Genomic DNA, 16,425 nt, shown 5'->3' with positions numbered 1-16,425 from the left:
AAGACTTCTGAGAACCAGGCAGGCCAACAGGAGCTAGGATCCGAGAATAGGGTGTCCACACCAAAATCGGCATGCAGTGTTATTCAGGAGGAACTTCAACTTGGTAGGTCCAACCTGATGGAGGTGCGGAAGCGAGTCAACGAGCTTTATGACTTCGTGAAGGACAAAAACAATGTCCACACTAAGATAAAGGTTCTAGTGACGAGCACCAAATCCTCCGTTACAGCTGCCGAGCACGAAAAGAACGCGCTCAAAAGAAGAGCTTAAAAAACGCTGAGAGAGAAAGCGGAGCATACAGCAGACACCAATGAGCATCCAAAATATTCGCACGGAGAAGCGAAGCAGGGACTCGCCAGGAGAGCAGGAAGAAGAAGCAGCGGAATGTGCACGATTGTGCTAGCGTACTAAAGAAGAACTCAAGAACGGTGATTGGCAAACCGTGGAAAGGCAGCGAGAGAAAAGAAAGAAGCAGAAGGTGAAGCAGCGATACGATTACCAGCAGTTGCTGCCAACAAGATGGTGGAGGTGCACACTCAGTTTTTATTTCTGCAGCTCGGCAAAAATCCGCACAGCCGTGCGCCAGCAAAATAAATAACTGATATTCCGGCAAAAATAGCGTTTGTTAGCTGATTTTCGGCAAATTATTGACAGAAATCTCGGCAAAAAACATGTTTGCTGGGGCACGGCTGTGCGATTCTCGGTAAAAGTTCAACATTTTGCTGAGATCCCGGTAAAAAAAATTAAGTGTGTGGACAAGGTGAAAGTCGGATGGTCGGTGTGCCCGTTGAGACTCACTCCGCGGGTAACCAAAAAGATGGAGCGATGCTTCAACTGCATGGCGTTTAGACACCAAAGGTCCGGACAGATCCGGTCTATGAAGAAAATGTGGCGAAGAAGGACACGTTGATAGGGACTGTACGAAGCAACCGAGATGCCTACTCTGCAAACCGGAAGATGGAAACGACCATATGACGGGTGGCTTCCAATGCCCTGCTTACAAGAAGGCGATGGCAGGCCGGGATTAAAGGAGATCATCCAGTTGAATCTCAATCATTGCGACTCCGCACAACAACTGTTGTGGCAGTCGACAACAGAAGCAATGTGCGACGTGGCAATTATTGCTGAGCCTTATCGAATCCCTTCAAATAACGGCAACTGGGTGGCGGATTCATCGGGGATTGCGGCTATCCAAGTAATGGGAAAATTCCCTATTCAAGAAGTGGTAGATAGCTCTAACGAAGGTTTTGTTGTCGCCAAAATCAACGGGATCTTCGTGTGTAGCTGCTACGCACCCCAAGGTGGACTTTAGAGCAGTATAACCAGATGCTGGATGCACTCACGGAGAAGCTTATCGGCCTTAAACCCGTAATCATCGGAGGCGACTTCAATGATTAGGCAGTGGAATGGGGAAGCAGGCTAACCAACGCCAGAAGTTACAGTTTGCTGGAGCATGAAGGTACCGTTAGTACATTTCGCAGAAACAGCAGGGATTCCAATATTGCCGTGACGTTTTGCAGCCCGTCGCTGGTGAAAAACATGACCTGGAGAGTTTGTGAGGACTACATTCATAGCGATCACCAAGTTATCCGGTATAGTGTTGGAACACGGCTACCGACGACGCGGAGAGGGATAAGGACTGCCGGGCGAAGATGGAAGACGAAGGACTTTGACAAGGAGCTTTTCATCGAAGCACTTCGAGTTGCCAGCGGCGCAACAAATCTGGAAGCAGATGAACTGACGGAAACGAGGGCTTGCGATGCGTCGATGCCAAGGAAACTGGGGCCATTGGACAGCTGACGCTCAAATTACTGGTGGAACGAATCTCAGAAATCTTCGTGCTGCCTGTCTCAGGGCCAGGAGACGTTTTCAGAGGGCAAGGGCTGAAAAGGTCTGGCGTCTTTCAAACGGGAGATCAAAGTCAGCAAGTCCAACTGCTTCAAGCAGTTGTGCCAAGAAGCTGACGCTGATCCTCGGGGCAATGCTTATCGTGTGGCAATAACGAAAATCAAGGGTCCAGCGACGCCAGCGGAGATGTGTCCGGACAAGCTGAAGATCATCGTGGACGGTCTTTTCCCGCAGCATGATTCTACGATGTGGCCGCCTACACCGTACGAAGATGAAGGCCGAGTCACCATTGCAGGTATGCAAGTCTCCAACGACGAGCTGTCATCAGTGGTGAAAGGTCTGAAGATGAAGAAAGCTCGGGGTCCGGATGGAATTCCAAAGTTTGGAATCCAAACGTGGCTCTAAAAACTGCGATATTGGCGTTTCCAGATTTGTTCATCTGCAGAAATGCCTAGCAAATGGCTACTTTCCGAAAGTGGAAGAGTCAGAAACTGGTGTTACTGTCGAAACCAGGAAATCCGTTGGGGAGTCCAGCTTCGTATAGGCCCATATGCCTGCTGGATACACTGGGGAAGCTTCTGGAAAGGATTATCCTTAATAGGCTGACACAGTTCACTGAGGGCGAGATCAGCTTGTCGGAGAAGCAGTTTGTTTTCCGAAAAGACAGATCGACGGTGGATGCAATTAAGGCGGTCGTTGAAGTTGCAGAGAAAGCATCCAAGAAAAAGAGGTGCGGCAATCGGTTCTGCGCCGTAGTAACGATTGACGTTAAAAATGCATTTAACAGTGCCAGCTGGGAGACTATCGCCGTAGCGCTGCCTGGAATGCGGGTTCCTGGCTTTGTGTAGAATCTTTAGGAGCTACTTTAAAAACCGGATTCCGGTCTACGATACGAATTTGGAGCAGAAGTTGATTAGGGTTACGACGGGCGTTCCGCAAGGCTCCATACTCTGCCCGATGCTGTGGAACGTGCTAAAGCTGAAGTTGCTCAAAGGCGTGAAGATCGTCGGATTCGCGAATGATGTCGTTCTAACGATAACCGGAGAGTCGCTGGAAGAGGTACACTGAGGATACTGGCCGTAAGATTTTCATACGACCAAACTTATGAGAATGTTTCATACGAATTGAACTATGAAAATCGTAGGTTCTTTTTTCGATCAATTCTAACTCTTTATTGGGTATCCAACGAGACAGTTTCTCGAAGCGTCGGTGGGCGTGTGGTGTGAACGCACGCCTCCTTATCACGACGTCCATGGTTCGAACCCGGGTTACACTTTTTTTTAACAAACTGAAAATATTTCATAAGATTGTCGTATGAAATGCATTCCATTAGAGAATCGTATGAATATCAATACATTTTCTTGTGGTGAAATTTCAAAGGAGAAACGTATGATGTTCTTACGACCAGTATCCTCAGTGTAGATATGCTGGTGGTATAGACGACCGACGCAGTTGAAAACTGAATGAATGGAGTCAAGCTGCAGCTTGCTCACCACAAAACAGAAGTGATGCTGGTCAGCAACTGCCGAATCATACAGCGAATGCAGATTATCGTCGGAGAGCACGACATATCATCTGTGCGGGCTTTGAGACATCTAGGAGTGATAATCGACGACCGTTTGAATTTCAACACCCATGTCGACTATTCCTGCGAGAAGGCGGCTAAGATGGTCACTGCGCTTGCAGAATCATGCCAAACGTCGGCGGACTGAAAGGAAGCAGTAGGCGTCTTCTGGCGACCGTATCATCCTCAATACTTAGGTACGGCGTTCCAGCCTGGGGAGCTGCGCTCAAGACGAAACGTAATCGCGGGAAGTTGAATAGCGTGTTTCGTATAATGGCCATTCGAGTGGCGAGTGCGTACCGAATCATTTCTTCAGAGGCAGTTTGCGTTATCGCAGGGATGATTCCAATCTCCATAACCTTAGCAGAGGTTATAGAGTGCTACCAACGGAGAAGTACTAGAAATGTGAGGGAGACGGTGAGACTGGACTATATGGTGAAATGGCAGCAGGAGTGGGACAATACAGATAGTGGATGGTAGACCCACCGGCTCATCCCCAATGTGTCGACGTGGGTGAAGGGAGAGGTGAACTTTCACCTCGCTCAGTTCCTATCTGGACACGATTGTTTCCGCCAATATCTGTACCGGTGTGGCCATGCGTCATCGCCATTCTGCCCGGCGTGTATCAACGTAGAGGAGACTCCAGAGCACGTGTTATGGAATGCCTGCCCTAAGCGTGGACAACATCGCAGAGCGAATGTGTCACGATGAAGATACGTGGAATGCGGTAAGCAGTGTCGTGAGGCAAATACTGTCAGAGCTGCAGCGTAGATGGAGAAGGGACCAGCAAATAAGCGTCGGTTTGGAGGAAAATCCAGCATAGTGAGCAGTGTTTGACCACGGGTCGTTTGGGCGCCGGTGAACCGGAAGTCTTCTGCCAACCGGAATCATCGGACCGATTTCGGCACTCGATCAGTCAACCTGCTGAAGAATGAAGATGGAAGTCGGACCACCTCTGCAACCCGAAGACAAAGTCGGCGCAATGCGCGAAAGCGTCCCCTGCGATAGCCGCTGGTAATAGGGGCACCAAAAAACCAATCATTTAGTTTAAGTTACTGCAACTAGCGCTATAACTCCGTTATTAGTTGAATTATAACAACGAACCATTAGGCAGAGTTGTTGAAAAAGCTTCATACTAGAAGTCCACCATACAACACATTTTCAAATGCAGCTTTTGGAATGAGTTAATTACAAACTACTTAATGATCGAACGCAGATTACTAAATGATCGATAACATCCCTGGGGGCACCATTAGTGAGGAAGTTTCCTTCGCCGGAACTGGTAGACCACCCTCGACGCCGGAGGATGTCAAAAAACTGTATGTATGTATAATGTATGTATGACGATGTATAATGATTGATGACGGTTGATGAATTAAATAAACTAAACTAATGAAACTTTTTTTTCCGATTTATTGCTATGAATTAAGGATTTTTACCCTGTAACTATAATAAAAGCGGGTGAATTCTATTAATACTAACCTGAATAACCTCTGGACAATCCGAAGTCTACAGTACGCTTGGAGCTATAAAATAAATGGAAATTATTAGAAGAATTTGTTAATGTATATGCAATGCATGTACAATATACATACATGGGCTTATTCTACGAGTGGAGTGACGTGAGATTGCTCGAATGACGTGAGAAGAGTCGTATAGCCTCATTGGAATAACATGGTCACCTCACGTGAGAATTGCGAAAATCGACTCACCTCACGTCACTCGACTCGTAGAATAAGCCCAACACCTAGGTCTTTTTACGCGCTTAAAAACAATAATTTACAGGTTAACCTGAACCTTTACAACTTTCTAAATATAACCTTTTTTTATTTTTTATGATTTTTTGTTTCGTCATGTCAACTGGAGGTCATGATCAACTAAAAATCAGCGTAAAAATAAACCTAGGTGTTGTATTTCCTACACGAAAGCCCAAAACTACCCTAAGTGGGTTGTTTTCACTCAAACCGTACTGGCACATTATTCAATTTTGAGTAAAATGATTATTCCCGCGCTAGGTAGTTTGCCTTTGAGCACGGGCAAAAAATTTACCAAAAGCTGAGTTTAATTTACCCCACGTTGACCTTAATCTACACAAAATTGAGACTATTGAATTTACTAAAATCTTGAGTTATTGTACTGATCTGTACCGGTGAGTTTGATGCATCTCGCTTTATCCACAGAGAACAGACGTTCATCTTCATTCGCGTGCTTGTGTAAAAGTTTGTACTGGTCATTTTGAAGTATGTCGTTATACCCCCGTTGCGCGGTGCTAGTGTGCTGATGAATATGATTAAAATTTGCCGTGTTTTACTTTTTAGCGCTAGTGTTCATTCCGAATCGCTCCTAGGTGGCAGCACAACATTGTTTATGTAGTGAATGCCAACGCCATCACTTAGTGAGATTGAGTTTTTATGTCGGGCAGCCTGCGTTGGCGGCGCTGAGGTGCGATTTAAATCTTTACACACGTTTTTACTGAAATTTTGTTCGAGGATCCATGTCTGTTCTCTGTGCTTTATCTTTGACAATAAAAAGAAAATACTACCAAAATTTGGGTAAAAGTTTATGTGATATTCTCATCTAAGTATTTTTTACGTAAATTTTGGGTTTAAATATCTGTCCGTGTAGTGTAATAGATTGAAGGAAGAAGTCCTTAGAGTCTGTTCAAATATTACGTAGCGCAATGGGAGGTGAGATTTATGTTTTGTTACAGTTTGTTACGCAAAATATGGGGGGTGGGGTCTCTCGAAGTTTTGTTACGCGTAACAATAGAGAAACTAATTAATATTTTTTTGAAAAATATTTATTACCTTTAAAATAGCATCAAGTATATAAAAAATTAAATTATTGTGTCGTGCTTCAAGTTGCACCAAAATTTAGATTTTTCCCAAAAAACAGCATTTGTTACGCGTTACGCATAGGGGTGGGGGTACTTCTGAAAAGTGTTACAGATTGTTACGAGGGGGTGGGGGGTTCTTAAAAACAACGTTTTTCGCGTTACGTAATATTTGAACAGGCCCTTGTCATAAAACAGTAAAATGATCAAGGGGTCGTACACTTATTACGTAAGCATCCATATAAGATTTTTCATACAAATGATTTAGTATTTATATGGTTCGCGATGGTGCGTAAGACTAGGTTATTAAATTTCATTTGTATATAGAGTAGTTAGGTTATTAAATTATAGTTCTTGAGCATTAATCTAAACAGTGCCTACTAAAGGCCGAAATGTAGGACCGTCCTCTAGAAATGATGCATACAGCAATTTATTTAAATATATATCGCTTAACCTTTCGAAAGGACCTAAGTAACATTTTTTTCATGAATTAATATGAATACTGCAATGAATAGCTTTCATGTTGTTCTGTTGATTGCGCTATTCAAATTAATTCATGAAAAAAATATTACTTAGGTCCTTTGGAAAAGTTAAGCGAGATTATTATAAAGCTATGAGTGACCTCCTATTAGAGCCAGATAAGCAATAAATGACAGCAGTCATCATTTCTACATATCGGACGATCGACCCACCAGCCAATCATCGACGAGGAGCATCAATGCCGCATCAGCATTTCAATATCATAAATACTGCCAGCAACCCCGGCATCCATCGACAAGTGTTGGCATCTGACGTAACCTGAGAGAATACCCAGAGTTGAGCCTCCGCCGTACACTTTATACGACGACTAGAAGAATAAGCACCAGAAAAACCCGCACATGATAACAAGGTAAGTGTCTTTTTTCTCCTCTATCCTTAAATCGAAATACGAGTTAAAGCATTGCCGCCTGGTAGGCAAGTTTACTTTTACAATACGTATTGTGCCCACTCTAAGAGAAGGCGCATACACACCGCAAAGTATAAATTGCTAAACAATCGGAGTAGGAATCCTTCCAAGAAAAAATCCACTTCAACTGGAAAGTACAGTTCTAAGAGAACCACATTCCAGAAGCAACACGAGTTCTAAGAGAACGTGTCTGCTTACCTAACCAAATTCTAAATTAGTTGCTCTTCCCTGTGGGCGAACAGACGGGCGGACACCGGGACAAATCCTCCGGAAACGTGACAATAAGCGCGAAATAAAAACGAAATATAACTGTGGACTCAAAAATTACAATGTGTTTGTTTTATTGCGACGAATTCAGAATGACAAGTGTAAAAGTACAGGGTTGAACTCAAGGGTTGTTTTTATTTCTCTTGACGACGTTTCGCTCAGGGCGTACTCACGAATCGGCGCTACACACCAACACTTCTTCTCGTGAAGTAGCCCAATCTTTTTTCATATCCTCCTCGGTTCGGCGGCTGTGCTAAGCCCATTTCTGACGCAAACTTTTTGATCTTCAACGGCCCAAGCGGTTTAGTTAGGACGTCCGCGATCATTTCCTCAGACGTACAATAACGCAGCTCGATCTCTCCTGATGTAAATCGCTCCTTGGCGTAGTGATAGCGGGTGTCAATGTGCTTAGATCTGCGCTTCTATTGATCGAGTGCCACGAAGTCCATACGTCCCTTATTGTCTTCCTAGATGATGGTTGCGCAGTTCTGCTCCATGTTCAGCTCGCCTAACAGTCGTTGCAGCCAGATTGCTTGTTGCGTTGCCTCTGACAAGGCTACATACTCGGCCTCCATGGTCGACGTTGTTAAGCTGCCTTGCTTCCGACTGGTCCAGCTAATCGTTGCTCCTCCTAGTTGAAACAGGTAACCGCTGGCATCGCCGGCCCAGTCAGCATCGCAATAACCGACCAAGTGCAGCTTCTCGCAGCTTCCTCCACCGAGCTTCAGCCCGTATTCCATCGTGTTGATCAAATATCACACAATTCTTTTAGCTTCGAGCCAGTCCAGCTCCGTCGGGCAGCTTACTTTGCGCCTCAGGATTCCCATGCTTGCCGCAATCTCCTTTGGCGCATTCGTAGCTAGGTACAGAAGAGATCCGATCAGCTTATGGTACTCAACGTTGTCCTTCAGTCTTCGACTCTCGTTCATCAACTTGAAGTACCCAGTGTCTAGGGGAAACTTTGAACCCTTGGCGCCCTCCATGCCAAAGCGTTTGATCAGCTTCCGGACGAAAACATTCTGATCCAGCGTGAACGAACCATCCGCATCCTGGGTGACACGAATTTCCAGAAAACAGTTGACGTTTCCGAGCTTGGCGATATTCAATTTGTTCTGCAACGCTTCTTTGATCTTCGCCATATCCTCCTGCCGTGCGCATCCGATCAGTATTTCGTCTACATATATTATGAGATCCAATCACCGCTACAGAGTCGCTTTCGATATAAACAAGTTTCGGCAGTACACTTTCGAATCCTATACAGATCAGAATCTCCGTGATAGTCTTATGTCACACTCTGGCCGCCAGCTTCAGGCCGTAAATGCTTTTACGAAGCCTGCAGACCTGACCTTCCTTTCCTTTTACGACAAACCCAGGCGGTTGCCGCATATAAACCTCTTCCACCAGCGTGCCATATACAAAAGGGGTTTTGACGTCCAAATGTTTGACGATCCAGTTGTGGTGGCCGACGACGGTCAGGAATACACGAAGAGTACACTGCTGAGCGACCGGAGCAAAAATCTCGTCATAGTCCGATCCAAAGCGCTGGGCGAACCCTTGTGTGTCGAGCCTGGCCTTTTACCTTTCGACGTTTCCTTCTGCATCGTACTTCCGCCTGTAAACCCACTTACTCCCGATTACGTTCCGTTTCGCCGGGTGGTCGACAAGCTCCCATGTCTGGTTGGACATCAATGAACGGTACTCCTCTGTCATCGCAGCTATCCACTTCTTCTTCTCGCCGCAAGTAATCGCTTCCTTGTACGTGGTCGGTTCGTCTGTTTCGAGTGCTACCATGCCCATCTCGTAATCGCTGAATCTCACTGTCAACCGTCCGCGGGTTGCGCGTCGTCGATCCGGCTGCTCTGCCGGCTGGACTTCTGCTTCAGATTCGACACCAATTTCTTCTCCACTCGAAAACACTTCCAAAGTATCGTAAAAGTCTCCCGCTTCATCACTATTCGGCTTCTCGTTCCTTTTCGGCAGCGGGTCCAACTCCACCATCGAACCATCAGCATCTGGAACCTTAGCTGGCACTTCCGACGCCGACGATCTTCGCTGTGCCTTCTCCGATCCGAATTCTAGGTTCTCCGTAAAGCGAACGTCACGGCTTATGGTGATTCTTCCGGTGTCCTTATCTAAAAACACAGTACGCTTTCTGTTGATTGCAGTACCCCACGAATACCATCTTGCACACCTTCACTTCCATCTTTCTGCGTCTTTCCGCTGGTATCTGCACCCAGGCTTCACTTCCAAAGATTCTTAGATGCTCGAAGAACGGTTTTGTTCATTTCTTGGAAGTAACGGTTACGTCTCTCCGCCACTCTCTTGCTGCGGTGAGTACGGCACAGTAAACTGGCTGACGATACCTTCACTTCGCAAGAATCCTTGCAGCTCCTTGAAGACATATTCACCGCCGCCGTCCGACTGCAGCACTTGAGGAGTCTTTCAGATTTGAGTTTTGCAGAAGAAAACAAAGTCCTTCACTTTTTCAGCTACCTCGGACTTTCTACGCAACAGGTAACGAACGACAAGCGAGAAAAGTCATCAATAAAGGTCAAGAAATATTGATTTCCGCTCGGCGTGGTGATTAACGGGCCACTGACGTCGGTGTCGGCAGTCTTCGGGAACGGAGTCCCCGACATCTTCCCCTGCAGGCAGCACCGACAGACCGTACGTACACCACAGTCCAGCAGTTTCATACCTTCAGCCGCACCGCTCTTGTGAACCGTCCTGATCGCTTCCGGGTCCCGATGGTCGAGACGCCTGTGCCACGTATGTTGGATGTTGTGTGTGTAAGAACGATCGACACTCACTCACTTGCTTGATCCGGAACACGACGTCTGTATAGACTGCCGTAGCGATTGGCCACCGCCGCTACTTCGCCGCTCTTCTTGAAAATCTGGCAGCTGTGTTCCTCAAATTCAACACCGAAGCATTTATTGGTAAGCGTACATACGATAACATCCCACAAATCCTCCCGAACCAACAACATCTCCATACGAAATTTCCAGGATTGGTAGTCGTGGCTCGACCGCCTCGGGAGTGGGAACCACTGTTGATCCGCCATCTTCCTCTTCCACTTTTCCGACGTTTACGACCGAAACTTTACTCAACTCGCACTACTTTTGCTGGGCCCATAACCTGTGGGCGAACAGACGTGCGGACACAGGGACAAATCCTCCAGAAACGTTATCTTTTGGCAAAAGTCAAACGAGTGTATCTCTTCTGACTCAGCAGAAAGTCTAGACTCCATAGAATCAGGAGATCTAGCACATATTCCTAAACGCAAAAAACATTGCAGTCGAATCTACCATTCCGAGGGTTATTTTAAGAATAGGCACCGACGATTTTCAGCAGATAACAAACCCGATATGGTAGAATCAAGTAAAAAATGGCGCGTAGTAAAAATCAACTGTGGCCCATGCGGGATGTTGTCAGATGAACTGAAGCAGTGGTGAATTTCTCTGAATCCACGGTAAAGTTTACTGAAATTTCATGGTTGTTTTAAAAACAGAGCGTAGTCTACAAAATAGTAATTTTTACCACGGTTTTTTTTTCTGTGTACAGAAAACCCGCCTTTACTGGAAGACCTTTCTTTGAAAGAAAGTGCGAATTATAGTTAAAGGTATGCTGTGTAGAATTATTAATTTATTTATTCAAAACTTCTGGAAATATAACAAATAATTAAATACATAATTAGAATTGCTTGGAATTGCTATTAAGCCCCTATTTACTCAAGCAAATGAAGAGCATTTATAGATTTCTTATTGATGATAGTATTTGAAGTTTTAAAATTCGTTTAATAAGATTTTCAGATATGGGCAAAATGTGCTATTTTAGGGGAACTGTCCCGTTTTCCAAACAAAGAAATACTGCACCAATTTCATTGCTTCTTTTTGCTGGCATGCGTACTTACTGCTGAAAAAAAAAATCACAACAATGAGAAACAAGTCAAGGGGCAGTAACCCTACCAGTAGTACTAGTGCACTAGTAGTCGTTTAGTACCAATCACAACTTAACATATGGTCAGTCATATGCCATGACTCGTACTCATCCCGGTTTCAAATGGATTATGAAACCAATCGAAATCTCTCTGGGCTAATTTTATTCTTCTTCATCTACCACCGCTGCTTCAGCCATCATCGGCCTCTAGCCGTGAACTCCGAGCGATGCGATGGGCATCTATCCCAACCGATACCACTGCATCCGACCATCATCAAGCATAGAATGACAAAAAATTGCGCCACTTTCTTCCATGCATATTCGCAGACACCGGCAGCTCTCCCGCTGGCGACTGCATGTTGTGTAGGTAAACATAGCGAACGAACGAACGAAACGAAAAATGCGCGAGCAAAAAGCACGTCAGTACGCGCTGCTATCACAAATTGTAATGATTCGCACACGACAAGCACTGCTTCTTTTATACACAAACAAAATCTTGCGGTGGACCCGAAGGCCCGTGACTCACAGAATTCTGATGTCCGTGTTAGGAATGCACGGGATTAATAAGATATGAAATTTTTTATGGCTTCGGCAAGAAATAAAATTTTCAATAATTTATCGTTAATAATCTTTAGTTTCAATGAAATTGGCAAATTGCTGGAGAGTATCCGAGTCGATTGATATATAAATCTTCAAAATCCATCGAAAGATGAAGGCGCTAGTTACGTTCGAAATCTTCCCTTTCAGCGTAACGCTCTCGATTTCTTAAAATCTAAATGACACCCAGTATAGTAAAGAAAGACGTAAGTCCTACGTCAAAAAATTAAGCATTCAATGATGAAAATGATGATTATTTGATGACTGTTCGTGCTTCCCGTGTCAGCTTATTTGGTATTTTTTGAACAGTTTTATAATAGGAATGGCACATGATCAAAAACCAAGGATATTAAGAATGCAGGTAGTAGAAACGCAATTTGCGACCATGACCATTCAAACAGTTTTTGGGGAATATCAGTTAAATTGAACGTTTACATTGTTGAAGTGGTTGAGCTAAAATGCAATTGCTTTAAATGAAAACTCTCTATTGACTTTGGCGTTGGTTTGGAAGATTTAATCATGAAATACAATATTGGAGACTGGGGATACTTGATCCCCTTTTCTGATTTCCGATGTATCACAGCCCGAGTCACAGCCAAAAACAAATAAGCATCGTCCGCACAAACTCTCTAAGAAATATAGTATCTAAATTTACTGATGTATGACAGTCCTTAAATTATTGTTGATATTGATACACAATTGATTTTTTGAGTGCTGTCAAGAATCGACTTTTAAAATATTTGGGGGAAATCGATCTCTCTTCAAAAACTTGCTTTGATAAAATAAGAAAGGTGCCTTCAGATTTTTAGAATATTTTTCCTTCAAAATACGCGGAATTTTCGAATTGCTTTGCGTAAACATGAACGATTTTTTATAGAAATCAGCACATGCAATTTTTAAAATTTGGGGAGACATGATCCCCACTCTATGATATCTACATAATAAATATTTTTTCTGCCAACCCTTCGTAAAATCTACAAAAAAAAATAGAAACTTAGGAACAGATTTATATTTTTTTGAACTTTTTCGCCAAATTTTTCTACTACTAATGGGGGATCAAGTGTTCCCATATTGAAACAATAACTTCAAATCCAAATATCCTAAAACTTTGATGGAATGCTGACATTTTTATCAGTACAGATCATTAAGCATATTTATGGCTTTGTGCTGTGAAAAAAACGAAAGCATTTGGTCATTGTTATGAAAAGTTGTTCAAAATTTGGCGTGGCCAATAAACAAATCTTTAGGAAGGTCAAAACAGGATTGATAAGGTTATCAATCCAAAAAATAACTCACCTCATAAAGGTCATTTGTCTATAGGATGTATACTAAAATATACGCTAGAACAAAACTACTTTAGTTCTCGATAAAACAGGGGGTAATCAAGTCTCCCCACCTTCCCCTACCAATAAAAGCGTTTACTCCTTTTGGTGTAACAAAGTATAACGCAAGTTGGACCTCCCCCTCCCCCCAAAAGCGTTACGTAATTTGTGAACAGAAGGTCATTTCTACAGACCAAATACTATTGTCGGCGTAGCACCAACTTAGAATTCGGAAGTCGGGACTTCCGAACCGAACTTTCTTCCGAAGTTTTATCTGTCAAACTGATAGATGAGCATCTTTAGGCGAATCTAGCGCACTGCTTCCGAAGTTGGGAAAGTTGCCTGTATCTGGAGAAAAATCCAACTTCGATATAAAAAGCGGTCTAACTTTATTCCGGATAGAGAATAGCATACCCACAATTCGAGCTACCTTTTATTTTCACAACGGATGCATCTGGCTACGCCAGGGGCCGTTTTGTATCGAAATACCAATCGCATTTGCCTCTCGTACTTTGCCCGAAACGGAATCTTGATATGCAACTAACGAAAAAGAAGCTTTAGCAATAGTGTGGGCAGTCAATAAATTCAAACCATACCTGCATGGGCACCAATTTACAGACCATAAACCGTTAACATTTATTAAAACTTCCGATAAGAATGACAAGATTCTTCGCTGGCGTCTAGACTACAGAGAAGGCAAATCAAATGTTGTGGCGGACGCACTAAGCAGGCTGCCGATTGAAACAAACATAAACGAAGCGGATAATAATATGATTCCCTATTTTTCAGGTATCAGACTCGGCTGATTACTTTATCCACTTTTCCGATAGACCCTTGAAGTACTACCGAAATCAACTAATATTCAAAACCGCTCGTCTCGACACTATTATTCAAGAATCTCTCTTCCAAAATTTCCACAGAACCGTAATTAGACGTGTGCGCCGCCGCGCCACGCCACCGCCGCCAACATTTTTGCATCGGCGCGCCGCCGTTTTAAATTTGCCACGCCGGTGGTTTACAATTTTCCACGCCGATTCAAACTTGTCCGCAAGTTTTTTCGTAGAAATTCTGAACATTCAGTGGAATTTCCGTAGATTTCCCGATTAATCCCTAGAACATCACGTTAAAACTCCAGTGATGTGTTCGTGGAAATACCAATGATTTCCTTTAAAATCCCATGCAACTTCCGGTTGAAATTTCGAAAATCTCCCCGTAAAAACTGGAAAAACTTTGATTATAAATTTCGAAGGATTTCCTGTTGAAATAAAAAAAATCTGGTAAAATTTTTGAACAAAGAATTGTCGTTTGGCAGAAAGCCATTTTGCCAAAGGCCTCAGTTTTTTATAGTTTATATAGCTAAAATTCTTTGTTAGGAAGGCCGAAAGTTAATTTGCATATTATGTCATCAAACAAACCATTTGGCTAAAGCCCATCTAGTCTAAAGTTATTTGATCGAAAATGTCATTTGGTCGAACAGTTCTTTTGAAAGATCAAAACAGTTGAATAGCTCAACCGGCCGAAATGGTCGTGTGGCAGTAAGGGTCATTTGGCCATAATGGGCATTGAACCAAAAGTGCCGGTCGGGTGAATTGGTAATTTTTCCAAAAAAAGTCAGAAAGGACATTTTCGGGCCAAATGGCTCTTTCATCCAAACGACCATTTCGGCCAAATGGCATTTTCAGTCAAATGAACTGTTAGGGCAAACAACTTTTTCGGTCAAGTTACCTATTCGGCCGAATGTGTCTCTCGGATGTTTGTCGCTTTCGGCCAAATGTCATTTCCGGTCAAACCATTACGGCCGGCTATTGATATCCTATTGTTTTTTCCATTGCCTGATTGTAGCCAGGATGTACCGGGCACATTTTTTTTTTCATATTGCTTTTCAATGATGAGAGCGGGCTATGTCTGTTGATGATGATGATACCGCGATACAATTGTTACAGGCTCGATTTCGGACAAACGTTCAATTCTCCCTCCATCGCAGACTAAATGGAAGCATAGGGTAACCAACTTGATTTGGACCCCTACACATTTTGGACCCTCCTGACGACATTTTTCTGATTTCTGAACTAAAAACAATGCCGCTGCTAATTCCCCCATCGGCTTCAGGAAATTAACATTCTTCAGCATCTATTTCACTGGTTTCCTGTGCGAAAAAGCGATATTTAGATGAAATTTTGAGGAAATTGATTTGTTCAAGAAGGCGAGCGTTACAATGCGTTAAGCTTTAAAGTATACATCACTGAAAATCTTAGAACGTTCATTTTCATTTATTTAGTTAACATCTAAACAGAAAACACTGAATCAACAATTTGACGCCACAATGCACGGTTCGAGGCCGCATCTCTCCATCCTCGGATACGCCCCACGCTCGCCAAGTCGTTCTGCACCTGGTTTGCCCATCTCGCTCGCTGCGCTCCACGCCGTCTCGTACCTGCCGGATCGGAAGCGAACACCATCTTTGCAGGGTTGCTGTCCGGCATTCTTGCAACATGTCCTGCCCATCGTACCCTTCCGGCTTTAGCTACCTTCTGGATACTGGGTTCGCCGTAGAGTTGGGCGAGCTCATGGTTCATTCTTCGCCGTTACACACCGTCTTCTTGCACACCGCCAAAGATAGTCCTAAGCACCCGTCTCTCGAATACTCCGAGTGCTTGCAAGTCCTCCTCGAGCATTGTCCATGTTTCATGTCCGTAGAGGATAACCGGTCTTATAAGCGTCTTGTACATGACACATTTGGTGCGGTGGCGAAACTTTTTCGACCGCAGTTTCTTCTGGAGCCCGTAGTAGGCCCGACTTCCACAGATGATGCGCCTTCGTATTTCACGACTAACGTTGTTGTCAGCCGTTAGCAAGGATCCGAGGTAGACGAATTTCTCGACCACCTCGAAGGTATCCCCGTCTATCGTAACACTGCTTCCCAGGCGGGCCCTGTCGCGCTCGGTTCTGCCCACAAGCATGTACTTTGTCTCTGACGCATTCACCACCAGTCCAACTTTTGTTGCTTCACGTTTCTGGCGGGTGTACAGTTCTGCCACCTTTGCAAATGTTCGGCCGACAATGTCCATGTCATCCGCGAAGCAAATAAATTGACTGGATCTGTTGAAAATCG

General features: G+C 44.0%; 1 protein-coding gene across 1 annotated transcript in view; it reads right to left on the bottom strand.

Annotated features, from left to right (window-relative positions):
* Positions 1 to 16,425, bottom strand: part of LOC134211788 (diuretic hormone class 2) — a 106,005-nt gene that overhangs the window by 1,535 nt on the left and 88,045 nt on the right. Inside the window, exon 4 of the mRNA XM_062689009.1 lies at positions 4,892 to 4,935. Coding sequence (XP_062544993.1) covers positions 4,892 to 4,935 — 44 coding nt within the window. The remainder of the gene's footprint in view (positions 1 to 4,891; positions 4,936 to 16,425) is intronic.

Source organism: Armigeres subalbatus, chromosome 2, assembly GCF_024139115.2.
Source record: "Armigeres subalbatus isolate Guangzhou_Male chromosome 2, GZ_Asu_2, whole genome shotgun sequence".
Classification (NCBI taxonomy): Eukaryota; Metazoa; Arthropoda; class Insecta; order Diptera; family Culicidae; genus Armigeres; species Armigeres subalbatus.
Note: the sequence above shows the minus strand (reverse complement) of the source record. Positions and strands in the feature narration are given on the sequence as shown.